The following is a 15,908-nucleotide window of genomic DNA, read 5'->3' on the forward strand; positions in this document are numbered from 1 at the left end:
CGACGCGATTGGCTTAGAATGATGAGGAAAGATGAAAACGGGACAGAGCGATTGAAAGCTGAGATCCAGTCGTACTGCCGTCGCTCACTGCTGCCCAAATGTAATGTTTCTTTGTTTCTTCAGCTTGTTGTACAAAGTGGAGATAGCGATGTATTAATAATATCCACATCTGTGATTTAAATGTTCTGCTTTGACTTGTGTCAACAACACCGGATAAACTTTTTTTCGGCTCACCGTGAGCCGTTTATCGACGGTCCTCTGTGTGCTGTGTTGCTCGTCAATACAAAGCACCACACATCCGCGTGTCCACCTTTAATACAAAAGTATAGATGTCAAACTGTTTGCAGGGGGAAACTGAAATTTACAGAGCAAATAGTGAAATAGTAAACGGATGCAGTGTGGACAGCCAGTGTGTGCGACGCCACACAACATATTAAATAGTAAAGGTCGGGTAAAAAATCAATACAGTATTGTATCGCGATATTTTATGTGGCGATATTATATAGTCTCATGGCAGCCAAGTATTCATATTTTTAATATGACGTTTTATTTATGCTTTTTTATTTTTTAACTGTTGAAGGGGTTTCACAATTATTTTTGAACAAGTTGTATTGTTAAGAATTCATGTTCAAGTTCAATTAGACTGAAATACAAATAAAAAGACTGAAGTGAGATGAACAGACTGAGAATTTTATCTTATTTGACAAAATGATTCTTGATTTAGTTTAGTGTAGTGGATATAATATGCAGTTCAAAATATATTGTATCGCAATTCTCAGCATATCGAAAAATGTTTAAAATCGCAATAGAATCGTATCGTGTCTCAAGTATCGGGATAATATCGTATTGTGGGGACTCTAGTGATTCCCACCTCTAACATACAGCGCTCACTGGTTGCTGTAAGAGGGGGAGTGGCCTATTCAAGACAGGACATTAAAAAAAAAAATGACACCTAGGCTGACTACTTTCATAAAACTGTTTAGGTAACATTAACATCCTCACGTCAATTGATTCACTCGTTATCCAAAACATTTTAATCAATTATATATTTATAATAAAATGATGAAATCCAATGGCAGTTAATGTTCGAATACTGTTATTATTTTTAATTATTTTTATATTATGTGTTCAACATCTTCTAAGATTATACAAGAAAAAAGAGCAGATAAACAGTTGAGCATATGTCAGTGAACTATGAGGGCAAAAAACAATAACAAAATAATCTTTCATGAATCATAATCAAGGTAAACTGTTCAATTAATCGTGATGTTGATTTGAGGCCCAGCCCTATCACTCAGATCAACTTCTACTATTCTTCTTTTAATGTTTCTAACATCTAATAGACAATTAAAAAGTTATCTTTCACAATGAAATATTGACACATTATGACCTGTTTCTGTCTGAAAAAAAACATACATAAAATGTATTTTAAAAGACTGAAATGACTTCCTGTTTGTGCCCACCTGAACAACTTTAACACTGACTTCTTTTCACTCAGATATTGAATTGGGATATAACGCCAGTGTATTTATTTTACACCATGAAGATACATTTTCCTCTGATCCATGGATCACATGTTGCCCGGTACCATGCGGGGTGATCTGAACAGATCATGGATCATCTGGGAACTGTTTCTCCACACGTCTGACATCCACAACATTGCTGAAGGGAGGTGATCCCAGCTTACTTTTTGAAGTTTTCTGACTGACTATCTCAACCTAGTTAGTTTGAATTAATGCATTTTACTGTGAGCTCAGCAGAGAGGTCATGAAGAAACCTGAACTGATGATGGTTAACCATTCATTTCATTTCTAGTAACAAGGGGAGGAGAAACTCTGAGCTGATATGGGTTTCCAATAAAACAATAAAACTGAAAGTTTCTGTCAGTCGGAGCTAAGACTCCATTTTGAGTCGACAGAGCAGAAGGACAAACATCTGAGACAGGGTGAGTTTAATTCAACATTATTATGACTGTACTGTTAAAACCTCAGGTTAATATTGAGTAATACACTTTGAATAGAAAAGCAAAGGAAACGGATCAGATACAGTACGGGATCAGCTCTGTGAATGTGGAGTACTTGTTGTTTCTCAGCTTTTGTTTGAAAAGTAAAGTCAAGTAAAAGTTGTGTAGCTAAAAATCTAAATCGTCCTTAATCAGAGATGTTTGTCATGACTCCTGCGGTCTAAACTAGCAGTCAGCGTTACTGCTTTTCTCTCAGATTAAATAAAGTCCTGAGGACGACAGTGCTTATGTTCCACAGTATTTAATTTTATAAGCTAGATATTCTCCACTTCCTCAAAGTAGACATGAAAAAATAATGCATCCTAATAAAATGTAATCACTAAATACAGCCTCAATAAAACATCTATCTGAGCAAAGGTCGGTTTTATGACGTGGTTTGATCCCTACAGGCATGAAGGACTTTGTTTTATATCCCTCTAGATATAAAACTGTTGGTCCAAAGGTCATGATTTCTGTTAAATATTAACATATTGCTTTAATGTTTGAGGTTCAAGACCTTGTTATTGTCATTATTCAGTGCAGGATTGAAGAGACACAGGAAGGATAATTGAAAGACATTTATATTAAATCCTAAAACTAGACCAGGGTCAAATACCAAGCAGGGAGTCACATCAGACGGACAAATAAGATGAAGATACAAACAAGCTGCACTGATGAGTTGGATCAGGTACTAAAGGAGACGGGAAGAGAGGCAGAGTCACATTAAGGATCACTTCAGGGGGCGCTGGTATCCAAGTGGTTACTGCGCACGCCCAATTAATCCAACCTGTGGCTCTTTCCCACATCTCATTCCCCACTCTCTCTCTACCTGCTTTCTGAATCTCCAATAAAGACATAAAAGGACCACAGTAAGGACCACCGCCCAGGAAGCTGAACTACATTAGTTTTGTATTTCAGCTGGATGTCAGCGTGGTACTGTAATCTCTGTTCACTTTAAATCTAAGCCTGCTGTACGGGTTGTGCCTGTTAGTATTTATTTTCACATAATCATTCACTTGAATCATTTTGTGGATATATCATTTTAAATCTGTCGACCATCTAAGGGTCATTGGTTTAGGTCTGTGTGGATGTAACAGTTTGTGTAAGACTCTCATAGCAGCAGATCTATTTTTGGAGAGGAGCCGAGTGTATGTTGTGAGCTTAAATGACTTGAATGTAGATATCTGACAGTTTCAAGTGAAGGTAATGTCACCTCTCTAGCCTTTTAGAAGTGTTCCCAAATGGTAAAAGAATTTGTAGGCTGTACCAGCTAACAGAATATAACAGGACCGTTAACATGAAAAGTTTGTCAGCCATTTGTGTTCTGTTGCTGTTGTCTGACCTCGGCCCAATAAATTCTAAGATAAGCCACTGTCTGTTTCACCATTTCATCATTGGACATTTACAGCAGAAACATCATGGCGTCATGATGTTCTTACATGCTTTTATATTTTGATATCTTTTTCTCTATATGGGTAATGTGCAATATATGTTGTGTTTTATACATGGGTCTGTACTTTTCTGTTGACATGTCGATGTGTTTTTCTATTGTTTTTATGGATTCTACTGTGAGGCTGCTGAATGTGTGCAGCACTTTGAGCCCAAGACAAATGTCTGAAGTTATAGTATTTACAGCTGCTCCTTTGAGCCCAAATCAACGCCACAGCGCTCTTCTTTTTATCATGTTGGACTTGAGACAGCGAGGCGTCAGTTTAAACACACCTGAAGCTGGTTGACCCGCTGTTAAAGAGATGCTAGTCTGTGCTCTGTTAATCATGTTACACCAAGCAAAGCCATTCCAGCATATAGAGCACCATTGTGACCCTCGCTCTGCCACTGTGGTCGGTAGGTTGAGCAAATTCAACCGCCACTGCAAAAAGACACCCGTATGTGACGAGTGCTGATTTCCAACCCTGTTTTATACACTTCTAGTTGTACAAATGTCCTAAAGGTCATGGTTGCTGTTAAATACTAACATGTTAGTTTAATGTTTAAAGTTTAAGACTCAATGTCTTGTTATTGGCATTATTCAGGGCAGATCAGACGGACAAATCATGTGAGGATCAAAACAAAGTGCACTGAGGTGCTGCATCAGGTACTTAGGCAGACAGGAAGGAAGAGAAAATCAAATGAAGGATCACATCAGGTAATGAGATGTGGACACTTGACCATCTCTGTCTTTCACATTTTTCCTGCTTGTGTCTCACCTGTTTGTTATTTTGTCCTCAGGTTGTTTTACCTGCATGAACGTCTTTTATTGTCCTCTGATCAATCTGGAGATCAGAAGATGAGTGATCGAGAAGACAAAGAGGAGAACAGAGCAGAGTCTCCTCTGTCCAGCTGTCTCTCTATGAAGAGTGACCTTTCTAAAGGTTTTCCTCTAGACTTCAGTAATGAACCAGGACCCTCAGATCCACAGTAAGAGAACTTTTTTTAATCACCAAACTGTCAAGCTAAAAAAAGAGTCCTGAACACCATAATGTGTTGATTTTCTTGTTTTTAATCATCAACCTGCACACAGTGATCATACAGAGAAAGTCACTGAACTCATAACAACATACTAAGGATTATATATATGTATTATATGTTTATAGATAAGATAATATGATTTCAGTATTGACTCTTTGGTTGTGTATCTAGTCGTCTTCTCTGTGATTCTGCAGGAAGAAGTCTTTTAAACTGATCCTGAAGTTTAGTGAGATCTGCTGTGATCGTTTTCTTTCAATCATTTTTTCTGTTGTGTCCACTCTTTGTTTGTCTTTTTTTTATTTTTTTAACATGACTACACAATGAGATCTTTTTTTTTTTACTGAAGTACCGTAACATCCGGTGTAAGATACACTTTTAATACCTGTTTTTTTTTTCATCTTAAAAGTTGGCTGGGTCTTATACAAAGGTGCAACTAATATACCAGTATAAAGTGTTGACACATGAGCCATCATTACTGCGGGTGCAGAAGTCACCATCACTGTGTGCGACCGGACGTGATTAAAAAACCATCCTCATTCATTGGGCCTGATTTACTAAAGGTTTGTGTGTCTTAAAACGTGTGCAAACTTGATACCACCAGCAAAAAATGTGTTAACTGATCTACTAACGGCGCGCAGTGAGGATTGAATCTTTCATATGAGCAAAACACGCATTGTCCATTTAGTACGTTTGACTTAATGAATATTCAATATGGGGCGTTTCTGCCCTAGAAAGGAGAAAATGCAAATAAGTTAAGTTAGTACACGCATTGTGATTTACCAAGCCTGACAAAAACTGAGGTGATTGTGACGGTGTCTGAATTTAACACCTTTGAAAAGAACGTGCTAACCCAGGAGACCAGTGTTACACACAACAGGCTGCTGTTATTGAAGTTAGGAGGAGACATAGGCTCAATCAAAGAAGGCATACAGATCACGTTATTCTCCACACATGTTAATATGTTTGGAATGACAGCAGGAAACACCATGATTAAACTATATTGTTGCCTATTTAAACAAAACTGAACATCCACAGCCTCTGCATTCTAAAGAATTTCAACATTGATGTTTATTTCTTCCTGTTTCCCTCTTCTCACCAACATTTTATTTTAAACTTGGGATTTCTTTTTTCTCGGGCTGTGCGTCTCCCCCCCAGCTCGTGCGCTCCTCTCCATAGTGCGCTCGTCTCCTCCCTCTACAGCCCGCTGCTGCTACGCTTGGATGGGGGGACCTCACCACTGCTTGTACCCCCGTCTTCGATACCTCTTTCCAGAGCCTTTCTGTCCGATCAGACACAGCGCTGGCCAGCTGTCTGGTGCTCAACAATGTGCAGAGTGTCGCGCCTGAGCGCCACAGAGGACACAGCTCACACCTCCTGCACAATGTATGACAATTCATCTTCAAAAGATGAAGAAAAGAGAGGCCCTGTTTAATGCCCAGGTTTTCTTATAAACCAAATTTTCTTTTTGTAATATTCAGTTTTATCTGCTATAACTCAAAAATACTGTACCTTCATTTACCTCTTCCACTGATACCTATTTTGTGCTTGCAGTCGTCCTGCTTTCCGTCCAAACTCTCCAAACTCTCCATGACGTAAACCAGTAGAACACACAAAAGCCTAACTTAAATAGTACCGCCTCCACAAGGTTTGCACCTGGTGTCATTCACATAATCTTTCTTAGTTGATCACCCGAAAATCAAACACTCACCAAACATGCAATTTTTTTGGGAGTGAACACACAGTTTAGTTCTCTTTACTTGGGACCTTAGTAAATCAGGCCCTCAGTGTATTAAGAGCTGAGTGCACGCTGTTCTGGGAAAGACAGCGACACAGACCAGTCTGGCTGCGCTACTTTTTCAAAACGTTTCCTTCAAGAGGTCATAATAATTAATTTACAGAAAACTGTAGGATATTGTTCCATAAATAAACCTTGTTGAACACTCTTTTGATTGAAAGAGTCCTTTATTAAAGTTAAAGAGAAACAAGCGGAGTCGGGCAGAGAGCTCACAAGCTAGGAGTCTCTGCTTCACAACTTTCCCTGCAGGCTGAGAGCTCGACTACCGTACTGTAGCTGGTAGGAGAGCAGACTCCACAAAGAGAAAACAGACTAAAAGGGTGACAGAGCTGAACAGTAACTGCAGGTTTTGGACTTCGCTGAACACAATAAAAACTGTCACGCAGGAAGACAGTGTAAACTTTATTTTCTCTCTGAGAGACCTTCAAAAACACAACACGTCTTATACCGGTGCAACTTATATTTAGGATTTTACGTTTCATGGTCATGACACGGCTCCTGCACATGCTCAGTGTGCAGCTCTCTTTAAAGCAGATTAATAACTTTTCAAAGGTCTCAGGTCTCAACCTAAATATTAAACATTTGAACTTATGGCTGTTAAAGATTGTAATGTTCCCCATATTTGTAATAATCCGGTGAATCACCAGGTCACATACCTGAGAGTAGTTATCACCAAGGAGCAAAATATAAGGTGCACCTTAAATTTGAATCCCATCGTTGATAAAACTCTTGTTTACAAAGAGATTTATCTCTGAGATGAAGGACCTTGCTCTCAAAAGCTGAGGGCATTTCCAGACTCACTAATCCGGCTCTATCTTTGGATGTTGACTAAAATGTAACCAACAGATTTGATTATATGTTGTTTAACTTTCTGTGGAAAAACAAAATACATTCTGTTAAAAAGAACGTGACAATAAACACGAGTCAATGTGGGGGCTTGAACTTTGTAGACTTCACAGCTCTTAACATTCAAAGTGAACAGGCTGAGACATTTTTAAATAACCCAACATCTCTATGGAATATGATTCCTAATTATGTTTTTGCTAAAGTTGGTGGCCTGGAATTTTATTACTGTGCAACTATAATATCAGTAAAATCCTGATCAAACTATCCAACTTCCATAAACAGATACTCTTGACTTGGTCTCTCATCTTGAAACATAACTTCTCTCCACACAGATATTACATCTGGAACAATAAGGACATTCTCTACAAAAATGAATCCGTTTTTTGAAAATTGTTTGAAAATAACATCACACTTGTAGGTCAGTTATTGGACTCAGATGGTAGACTCTATGGTTACACAGACAGACTTCTGCACATGCTCACTGAGGAGGACATGGCACACCTTTTTAAAACACTGCTTTTTGTGTCTTTATTTGATTTAGTCCACCACTGGTTTCTAAATGTCAGTCTCAGTTTTCACAGCTTTATGATTTCCCTTATCTCCACAGAATAACAAAGGGGTCTGTTTCTGTGGAGGAGCAGCTGTCCAGCTGTGCTTTGTGTCAGGGCCTCCTGAGAGATCCAGTTTCTACCAGATGTGGACACTGGTTCTGTAGACAGTGTCTCACCTCATACTGGGACCAGTCTACTTCATCAGGAGAGTCCTCCTGTCCCCAGTGTGGAGAACGACCTAAAATAAGAGGAGGACTGCAGATATCCAGTAAGTCCAGCACTGTAATAAGTAAGACTGAAGTCATTGTGTCTAAAAACAAGACAAAGCAGTTAGTATTTTTATTGATATGTAGTTCAATGAAACATTTACATTTTATCTGATTCTTGCTGTCAGTTTATATTCAGTATATTTTATTTCTCTTGTAGCAGCACACATTTATTACACGGATGTTTTTGTGTCATGCAGTGTGCTTAATGTGTAATTATACAATTTTTGTATTTGATCATTTTATAAATCCAGTCTCAGGATATGTTTCTTTTTTTTCAGTAGATAGAGGTCTGCAGGAGGTTACAGATGAACTTAAGATCAGTCTGAGGAAGAGATGTGAACATGTGACTGAAGGAAGTGATGAAACAGGAAGTAGAACTCTCCTCAACAGGATCTACACTGAGCTCTACATCACAGAGGGACAGAGTGAAGAAGTGAACACCCAACATGAGGTGAGACAGATTGAGACAGACTCTAAAAAGAAGACCCTCCATGAGACTCCAATCAAGTGTCAGGACATCTTTAAAGCCTTACCCGACCAACAGAACCAAAAGACAGAAGCTCAACCCGACCAACAGAACCAAAAGACAGAAGCTCAACCCGACCAACAGAAACCCGTCAGAGTGGTTCTGACAAACGGCGTCGCTGGTGTTGGAAAAACCTTCTCAGTGCAGAAGTTCACTCTGGACTGGGCAGAGGGCTCAGAGAACCAAGACCTCAGTCTGGTGATCCTGCTTTCATTCAGGGAGCTGAACTTGATCAGAGATAAGGAGTACAGTCTTCTTGAGCTGCTCCTTGTTTTCCATCCAACATTACAGAAGGTCACAGCAGAGACGCTCGCTGTCTGTAAACTGTTGTTCATCTTTGACGGCCTGGATGAAAGCAGACCGTCGTTGGACTTCACAAACAGTGAGGTTGTTGCTGATATCACAAAGAAATCATCGTTAAACACACTGTTGACAAACCTCATCAAGGGGAATCTGCTCCCCTCAGCTCTCATCTGGATAACTTCTCGACCTGCAGCAGCCAATCAGATCCCTCCTTCATGTGTTGACAGGGTAACTGAAGTACAAGGCTTCACTGACACCCAGAAGGAGGAGTACTTCAGGAAGAGGTTCAGTGATGATGAAGATCTGTCCAGCAGAATCATCTCACACATCAAGACATCCAGGAGCCTCCACAACATGTGTCTGATCCCGGTCTTCTGCTGGATCACTGCCACAGTTCTGGATCACATGATGAGCAGAGAGCAGAGAGGAGAGCTGCCCAAGACCCTGACTGACATGTACTCACACTTCCTGCTGGTTCAGACAAAGAGGAAGAAGCACAAGTATGGAACATCATATGAGTCCTCAGGAACTGAGGAACTCACCAAATCTGACAGGGAAGTTCTTTTGAAGCTGGGGAGGCTGGCGTTTGAACATCTGGAGGATGGAAACATCATGTTCTATAAAGAAGACCTGGAGCGTTGTGGTCTGGACGTCACAAAGGCCTCGGTGTACTCAGGAGTTTGTACAGAGATCTTCAAAACAGAGTGTGTGATCCTCCAGAAAACAGTCTACTGCTTTGTTCATCTGAGCGTTCAGGAGTTCCTGGCTGCAGTCTACATGTTCCACTGTTTGACAAACAGGAAGAGAGGTGTAGTGAAGGCTTTCCTTAAAGACATGAACATCATTTTTCAAACTCCTAAAAGTGATGACTTATCCCTGGAAGTCTTCCTGAGGAGTGCCATGGAGAAATCCCTGAAAAGTAAAAATGGTCACCTGGACCTGTTTGTTCGCTTCCTTCATGGCCTCTCTCTGGAGTCCAACCAGAGACTCTTAGGAGGCCTGCTGGGTTGGAGAGACAACAGTCCACAAATGATCCAGAGAGTCATCAACAACCTGAAGGAGATGAACAGTTATGATATCTCTCCTGACAGAAGCATCAACATCTTCCACTGTCTGACGGAGATGAACGACCTCTCAGTCCATCAGGAGATCCAAGAGTTCCTGAAGTCAGAGAACAGATCAAAGACACTCTCTATGATCCACTGCTCTGCTCTGGCCTACATGCTGCAGATGTCAGAGGAGGTTCTGGATGAGTTGGACCTGAAGAAGTAGAAGACATCAAACCAGGGACGACTGAGACTGATTCCAGCTGTGAGGAACTGCAGGAAGGCAAAGTAAGTCCAGATGTGATTAAATATGAGTAAAAATAAGCCGTTTAGTTCTTCAAATATATACTATACAGTGTTTCCCCTAGGTTTACAGCGTTGGGGGTGGGGACAAGACGACATGCCGACACGGCAACACGACGACACAAACACTTCAAGGAATCTTGGTGTTCATGTGTTACTTTTAATGACAGCTGTCCTTTTCTATCGGAAAGGTATCCTTAAATGACTTCTTTCCCTGATTTCCGACTCTATCCACTATCCTACCTCTACAATCAAGGCACAAAAAGCCAAAAAATAAATCTTACCCCCCCCCCATCTCTTAACTGCCCCTTTATTAAAAGAGAGAGAGAGACAGAGAGAGAGACAGAGAGAGAGAGAGAGAGACACACACACACACACACACACACACACACACACACACACAGACACACACACACAGCTGAAATACAGCACCGTCATACAGCAACAGTTATAATCATGACAGTTGGTTTTCAAACCTGTACAGTACGATTTGGCTACAGGGAACATAACGACAGGCTGAGTACTTACTAAAGAAGAAAATGGACTCAACTTGACCAGAACTCAGTAAAGTCTGTGCAGCGTCTCACACGCTCTCTCTCTCTCACCCTTTCTCTCTCTTTCTCGCTCTCTCTCTCTCTCCCTTTCTCTCTCTCTCTCTCTCTCCCTCTCTCTTTGCTGTAGGGCAAGTTTCTGACCCCTGATTCACCAACAAATAAAAGGAGGGGGGGGGGTGGGGGGGGGACGTGCGATAATATCGCACACCACGCAATTGAGCCACCTTGGATCACCGCAGCAGCCCTAATTACGACCCCATTAACCAAAGACTGGGATAATGTTGAATGCTGATTTAAAGGTTAACTCCTGCACACGGTCTATTAAGTAAATCAAGAATATTTTTCTTTGTCTTGATTTAAACCGCTCGGACATTTTTGTTTTCCTCCTTCATGGACTCGAGCCAACGTCACCAGATTAAAGTCTGACGAGTTGTGTTAGCGTGCGTGGAAAGGGACATTTGATTAGTTTTTCTGTCCTCACTTTATGCTGATGTAAAGGGTTAAAAAAACGTGTATATAATTCATTAAAATGTGTTTCGTCTAAAGCTAAAAACAAAGGTTATCAAAAAGTTAAAAATGGATTACAAGATTTGAAAACTGTTAAAAGTCATTGGGACAGTCAGAACAAATGTATTGAGTTAAAAAGAGACCCCAGTATATCTTTTTATGTTTATGTGTCTAAAATAGCTATTTAGAGACCCGAATTCCAGTGCACTGAACTTGTTACGATGTTATTGCAATCCTCAATCAGGTCACTAGAGGGCGCATAGCGCTTGTGAGGAGCATAATACCCCAAAGAGGCAAGTTCTAAACTGTGTTGCTTCTTTGTATTTACATACAGGTGGGTTTATTGAAACCACGAGCATGGACACCAGTATAATGGTTAAGAGTGTTGGGAATTTAGTAAGTAAAGTATAACGGTTGTAGTTGAGTATTTTTACAGTTAGGTATGAGTGAAAAGTAGATGTTAAGCATGCTAGGCTAGCGCACCTGTTGCTAGTAAGTAATAAGATTACGGAGCACGTGGAAATGCTGAGACACATTAAAGGGGTTTGTTTTGCTAATGATTCAGAAATCAGAGCTAATGTAAACATGTCATGTTCTTATTTGTGTATATGTTTCTTGTTGACTTGAAATAGAGACAGCTGTGTGTGAACGTGTGATATTTGAGGCTGAGTATGCTAATTTGAGTAAGTAAAAACCACAGCTACTCAGGTTAAAATTGTATATATTTAATAAATAAATAAATCCTGCAGCCGAGCTGAACACAGCTAAACTGTGTTGCTTCTTTGTATTTACATCCAGAAACTTCTTCTCTGGCACCACTAGGCCAGGTCGGGGGAGCAACACTGACAGTAGAAGAACTTAAAGTAACACCATTAACCAGATAACTGTTTAGTAAAAGTGACATGATTACTGAAGTTACCAACAGTAATACCTTACATCACGTTACAGACAGAAGGTGGCCGGGTGGAGAAAAAAGTAAACCGGCCAAAATAATACATTTTGTTTTTGTTTTACACACATTTGTTCCACATTTAATTGTGTTAGTAAGGTATTATGTTCCGCGGAAAGTTAAAAGTATTGTGCTCACCTTTATATTTTTAAAGGAAGTCGTGTCAGCAGACTAGGGACTCAATTTATGTTGTTTGTTGACACAACAGAATGTCAGAATGTTAATGTCATGACAGGTTTTCAGACTGTCGACTGTCAGAGACTCACTGTGAAGTCGTGGCCTCAGCTCTGAAGTCCAACCCCTCCCATCTGAGAGAGCTGGACCTGAGCTTCAACAATCTACAGGATTCAGGAGTGAAGCTGCTGAGTGAGGGACTAAAGAGTCCAAACTGTAGACTGGAGACTCTGAGGTAAGACAACAGGTTTAATTTCTCTGTTCAGATTCATATGATGTGAAACTAAACATAAGAGTTCAGGCTGATAATCAAATGATCCACACTGAGGATCTTAATGCTGAAGTCCATTTTCTTCTTCTGTGGTTTTATCCACAGAGTGGTAGCAATTTAAAGCCTTACATTTTAAACCTAAATATATATAAAAAAAAAATAACCTGTATATTTCACTCTTTACCACCTGAACAGCTGATTTTTAGATAAATTATGAATAATTAAACAAAGAAAGACAATCATTCCAATTTCAACCATCAGACGTAAAAATAAAGTCAAACACTTGTTTTGTCTGCGATGTTTGTGACACTGTGAGATTCTCAAACTTACCGTAAAATCCGGTGTATAAGACGCACTATTAATACCTATTTTTTCATCTTAAAAGTCGGCTTATACACCGGTGCGACCAATATACCCGTATAAAATACATTACAGCGGGGCAGCAGCCCCTATCACTGCGACCTGGAGTGATTAAAAACACATCCCCATTCCCCGTGTATTGAAAGCTGAGTGCACGCTGTGCTGGGAAAGACGACGATACAGACCAGGCTGGCTGCGTGACTTTTTCCACATCTTTTCTCCCTCACGAGGTCATAATCATACATTTACAGAAAACAGTGGTATATTGTTCCGTAAATAAACCTTGTGGAGTTCTCTTTTGATTGAAAGAGTCTAGAGCTGCAACAACGAAGCAATAAAAATCGATTAATAAAAGTGTTGGCAACAAATTTCTTTTTCTTTTTTTTTATTAGGTGATGCAGAACAATACAAGACGAGTGAGGGACATGACAAGAGCAAAAGTATGTAGGAGACAGGGGAGACACGACGATACAATGCACAGCATAGACAGAGACAAAAGTGTTTTCTGTGTGTTTTTTCTGCTTTTCCAGTTGAGGAGGATTGCTTTCTTGGCGACAGTGAGCCCAATGAGAATTGTGTTTTTTTGGTTGTTGGGAAGTGTGATTGAAAGAGTGTTTCCTAGGATGCATAGTGAAGGGGAGAGTGGAACCCGGCAGTTCAGTATTAAAGAGAGTTTAGTTGTGATTTGTTTCCAGAATTGCTGTATGGGTGGGCAGTGCCAGATTGCATGCATGTAGTCATCCAGGGTGTTAGGGGGGCATACTGAGCAGTTATTTGTATCAGAAAGTTCCATTTGATGTTTTTTCTTAAGTGTGATATGGGTTCTGTGGTTAATCTTATACTGAATTAGTTGGAGATTAGGTTTATTTGTCATTGAGAAGGTATTGTTGCAGATTATGTTCCAGGTGTCATGGTCTATTGTTTTTGATAAATCTTTTTCCCATTTTGCTGTGGGGAGAGATATTGTATGGTCAATGTTTATGAGTTTGTATAGTTTAGATAGAGTTTTAGTGGGTGTTGAGAGTTTTAGTATTGTGTCTGCTAGTGTTGAATTTTCGATGTAGTCTTGTTTGAGGTTAAATTTATGTGTTATGATAGATTGGATTTGGAGATATTGGAAGTGAGATTTATTGTTGATATTGTACTTTTGAGTTATTTCTTTGAAGGGGATGAAGGTTTTGTTTTGAATTATGTGTTGAAGCTGGGTGATACCTTTGTCCTTCCAGGTGGTGAGATTCAGTGGTTTTTTGTTTTGAAGACAGTCTGGGTTGTTCCATATTGGTGTGTTCTTACAGGGTGTGGGTGTTGTGTTCATTATTTTATGGGCTTTCCACCATGCTGTTAGGGCTGTAGCAATGAGAGGATTTTTGAAGGAGTTATGATGTTTACCTGAAGTGCTGATAAATGGTAGGGTTGATATGGGTATGTTTTTGCATTGTTCCTGTTCTATGTCTAGCCATGGGTGGGATTGTTCAGTGGGGAGTATCCATTTTGTTATGATTTGTAACTGGTTTGCCAGGAAGTAGTTATAAAAGTTTGGTGCATGTAGTTCTCCGGTATTTTTTGGTGTTTGAAGTGTGGTCAATTTTATTCTGGGTTTTTTGTTTTTCCAGTAAAATTTGGTTATTGTTGAGTTTAAGGAACTGAACCATGTGGGGGGTGGACATGCTGGGATCATAGAGAAAAGGTAATTTATTTTGGGAAGTATGGTCATTTTTGTGATTGCTATTCTTCCTATGAGTGATACCGGTAGATTCATCCATCTGGTCATGTCGTCTTCTATATTTTTGAAGCCATTAAAGCCATTAAAACGAAGCCATGAGAAGCTTCAGTTTTGATTAGTGCAAGATGCATTTACAAGAGGAGTGAGGACAGAGGACCTTCTCTCTCTTTCTCTGAAGCTGCACGGAGCCATGAGCGCTCCTCTCTCTCTCTCTCTCTCTCCGTCTCACACACACACGGGCGGCTGTGTCTCTGTTGGTAGAGTCGTCACCTCTCAACCGAAAGGTCGAGGGTTTGATCCCCAGCTGAGCAACATGTCCGATGTGTCCTTGGGCAAGACACACGCTACTTCGGTGGCGGTGTATGACTGGATTAGTGTTGTACTTACTCTCTTTGGATAAAAACGTCTGCTAAGTGAATTGTAACACACACACACACACACACACACACACACATACACACACATACGGGGATTACAGTCCTACGATGGATTTCCATCAATTTCAGAATTGTAATATTTTTAGTCAGTGTCAGACAAAAGAAGTCGAGCAGAATGTGGGTTAGTGACAAACGTGCAAACTGCTGTTTTTAATGTCAGTCATTTATCTGAATCCTGTAACACAAGTGTAGTTTTGTGTCTGTGTGGCATTTCAATGTAGGCTACAGTCAGAACTTTTATCTGCTACGTGAAGTCGGCTCGGTGTATAGGAGGCTTTTATTGTGGTAGTGAACATCAGCGTGGACTGCCCGTCATGTCCAGACTTTTTTTTTAGTCTTCGGTGCGCAATTTATTTACCAGACCAAAGAAAAGAATACCAGGGAAATAACAATCCATAACATGACGGAGTTTACCGTTAAAGTTTTATTACGTACAGGCAGAGCAGACAGTCACCGAGTGCTCCGCTAACGGACACACTCCGTTAGGAACGCACGTCACGACAACACGTGATACAACACATTACCCACACAGAGCACCACGACATGAATCACCTTTAAACTGGACCGTGTGATGACACAATTCTTACATCTTATATTAGCTTAACAAGCTAGCACTAGTTTACTTTTAACGACTGAGTGGGTGAAAGTTATTAAGTACAGTACTGCATAAGTTCTGTCCAATGTAAACAAAAAGAAGCCTTCTTGTACTTAATAAAAATATACTTCTTACTCCACTGAATTTATAGAAAATCTTAAATTTGTTTGCTAGTTACTTCTCAGATTCAGATTTATAATGCAAAATAGGATGAATACACTATTTGTC

General features: G+C 40.0%; 2 protein-coding genes across 2 annotated transcripts in view; both read left to right on the forward strand.

Annotated features, from left to right (window-relative positions):
- Window positions 1-15,908, forward strand: part of LOC136179616 (NLR family CARD domain-containing protein 3-like) — a 173,233-nt gene that overhangs the window by 61,901 nt on the left and 95,424 nt on the right. The gene's annotated exons all lie outside the window — the stretch shown is intronic.
- LOC136179656 (NLR family CARD domain-containing protein 3-like) lies at window positions 6,059-12,523 on the forward strand. The gene is made up of 4 exons (XM_065956561.1): window positions 6,059-6,063; window positions 7,720-7,931; window positions 8,211-10,095; window positions 12,356-12,523. Exons 1-3 carry the CDS (start codon window positions 6,059-6,061, stop codon window positions 10,031-10,033), a joined length of 2,040 nt encoding a protein of 679 aa, XP_065812633.1. The 3' UTR covers window positions 10,034-10,095; window positions 12,356-12,523.

Source organism: Labrus bergylta, chromosome 7, assembly GCF_963930695.1.
Source record: "Labrus bergylta chromosome 7, fLabBer1.1, whole genome shotgun sequence".
Taxonomy (NCBI): Eukaryota; Metazoa; Chordata; class Actinopteri; order Labriformes; family Labridae; genus Labrus; species Labrus bergylta.

Bases quoted from the DNA above. Each gene is read 5' to 3' on its own strand.
- LOC136179656 (XM_065956561.1), top strand. The intron at 7,932-8,210 runs GTAAGTCCAGCA...CTTTTTTTTCAG, and splicing joins AGGAGGACTGCAGATATCCA to TAGATAGAGGTCTGCAGGAG.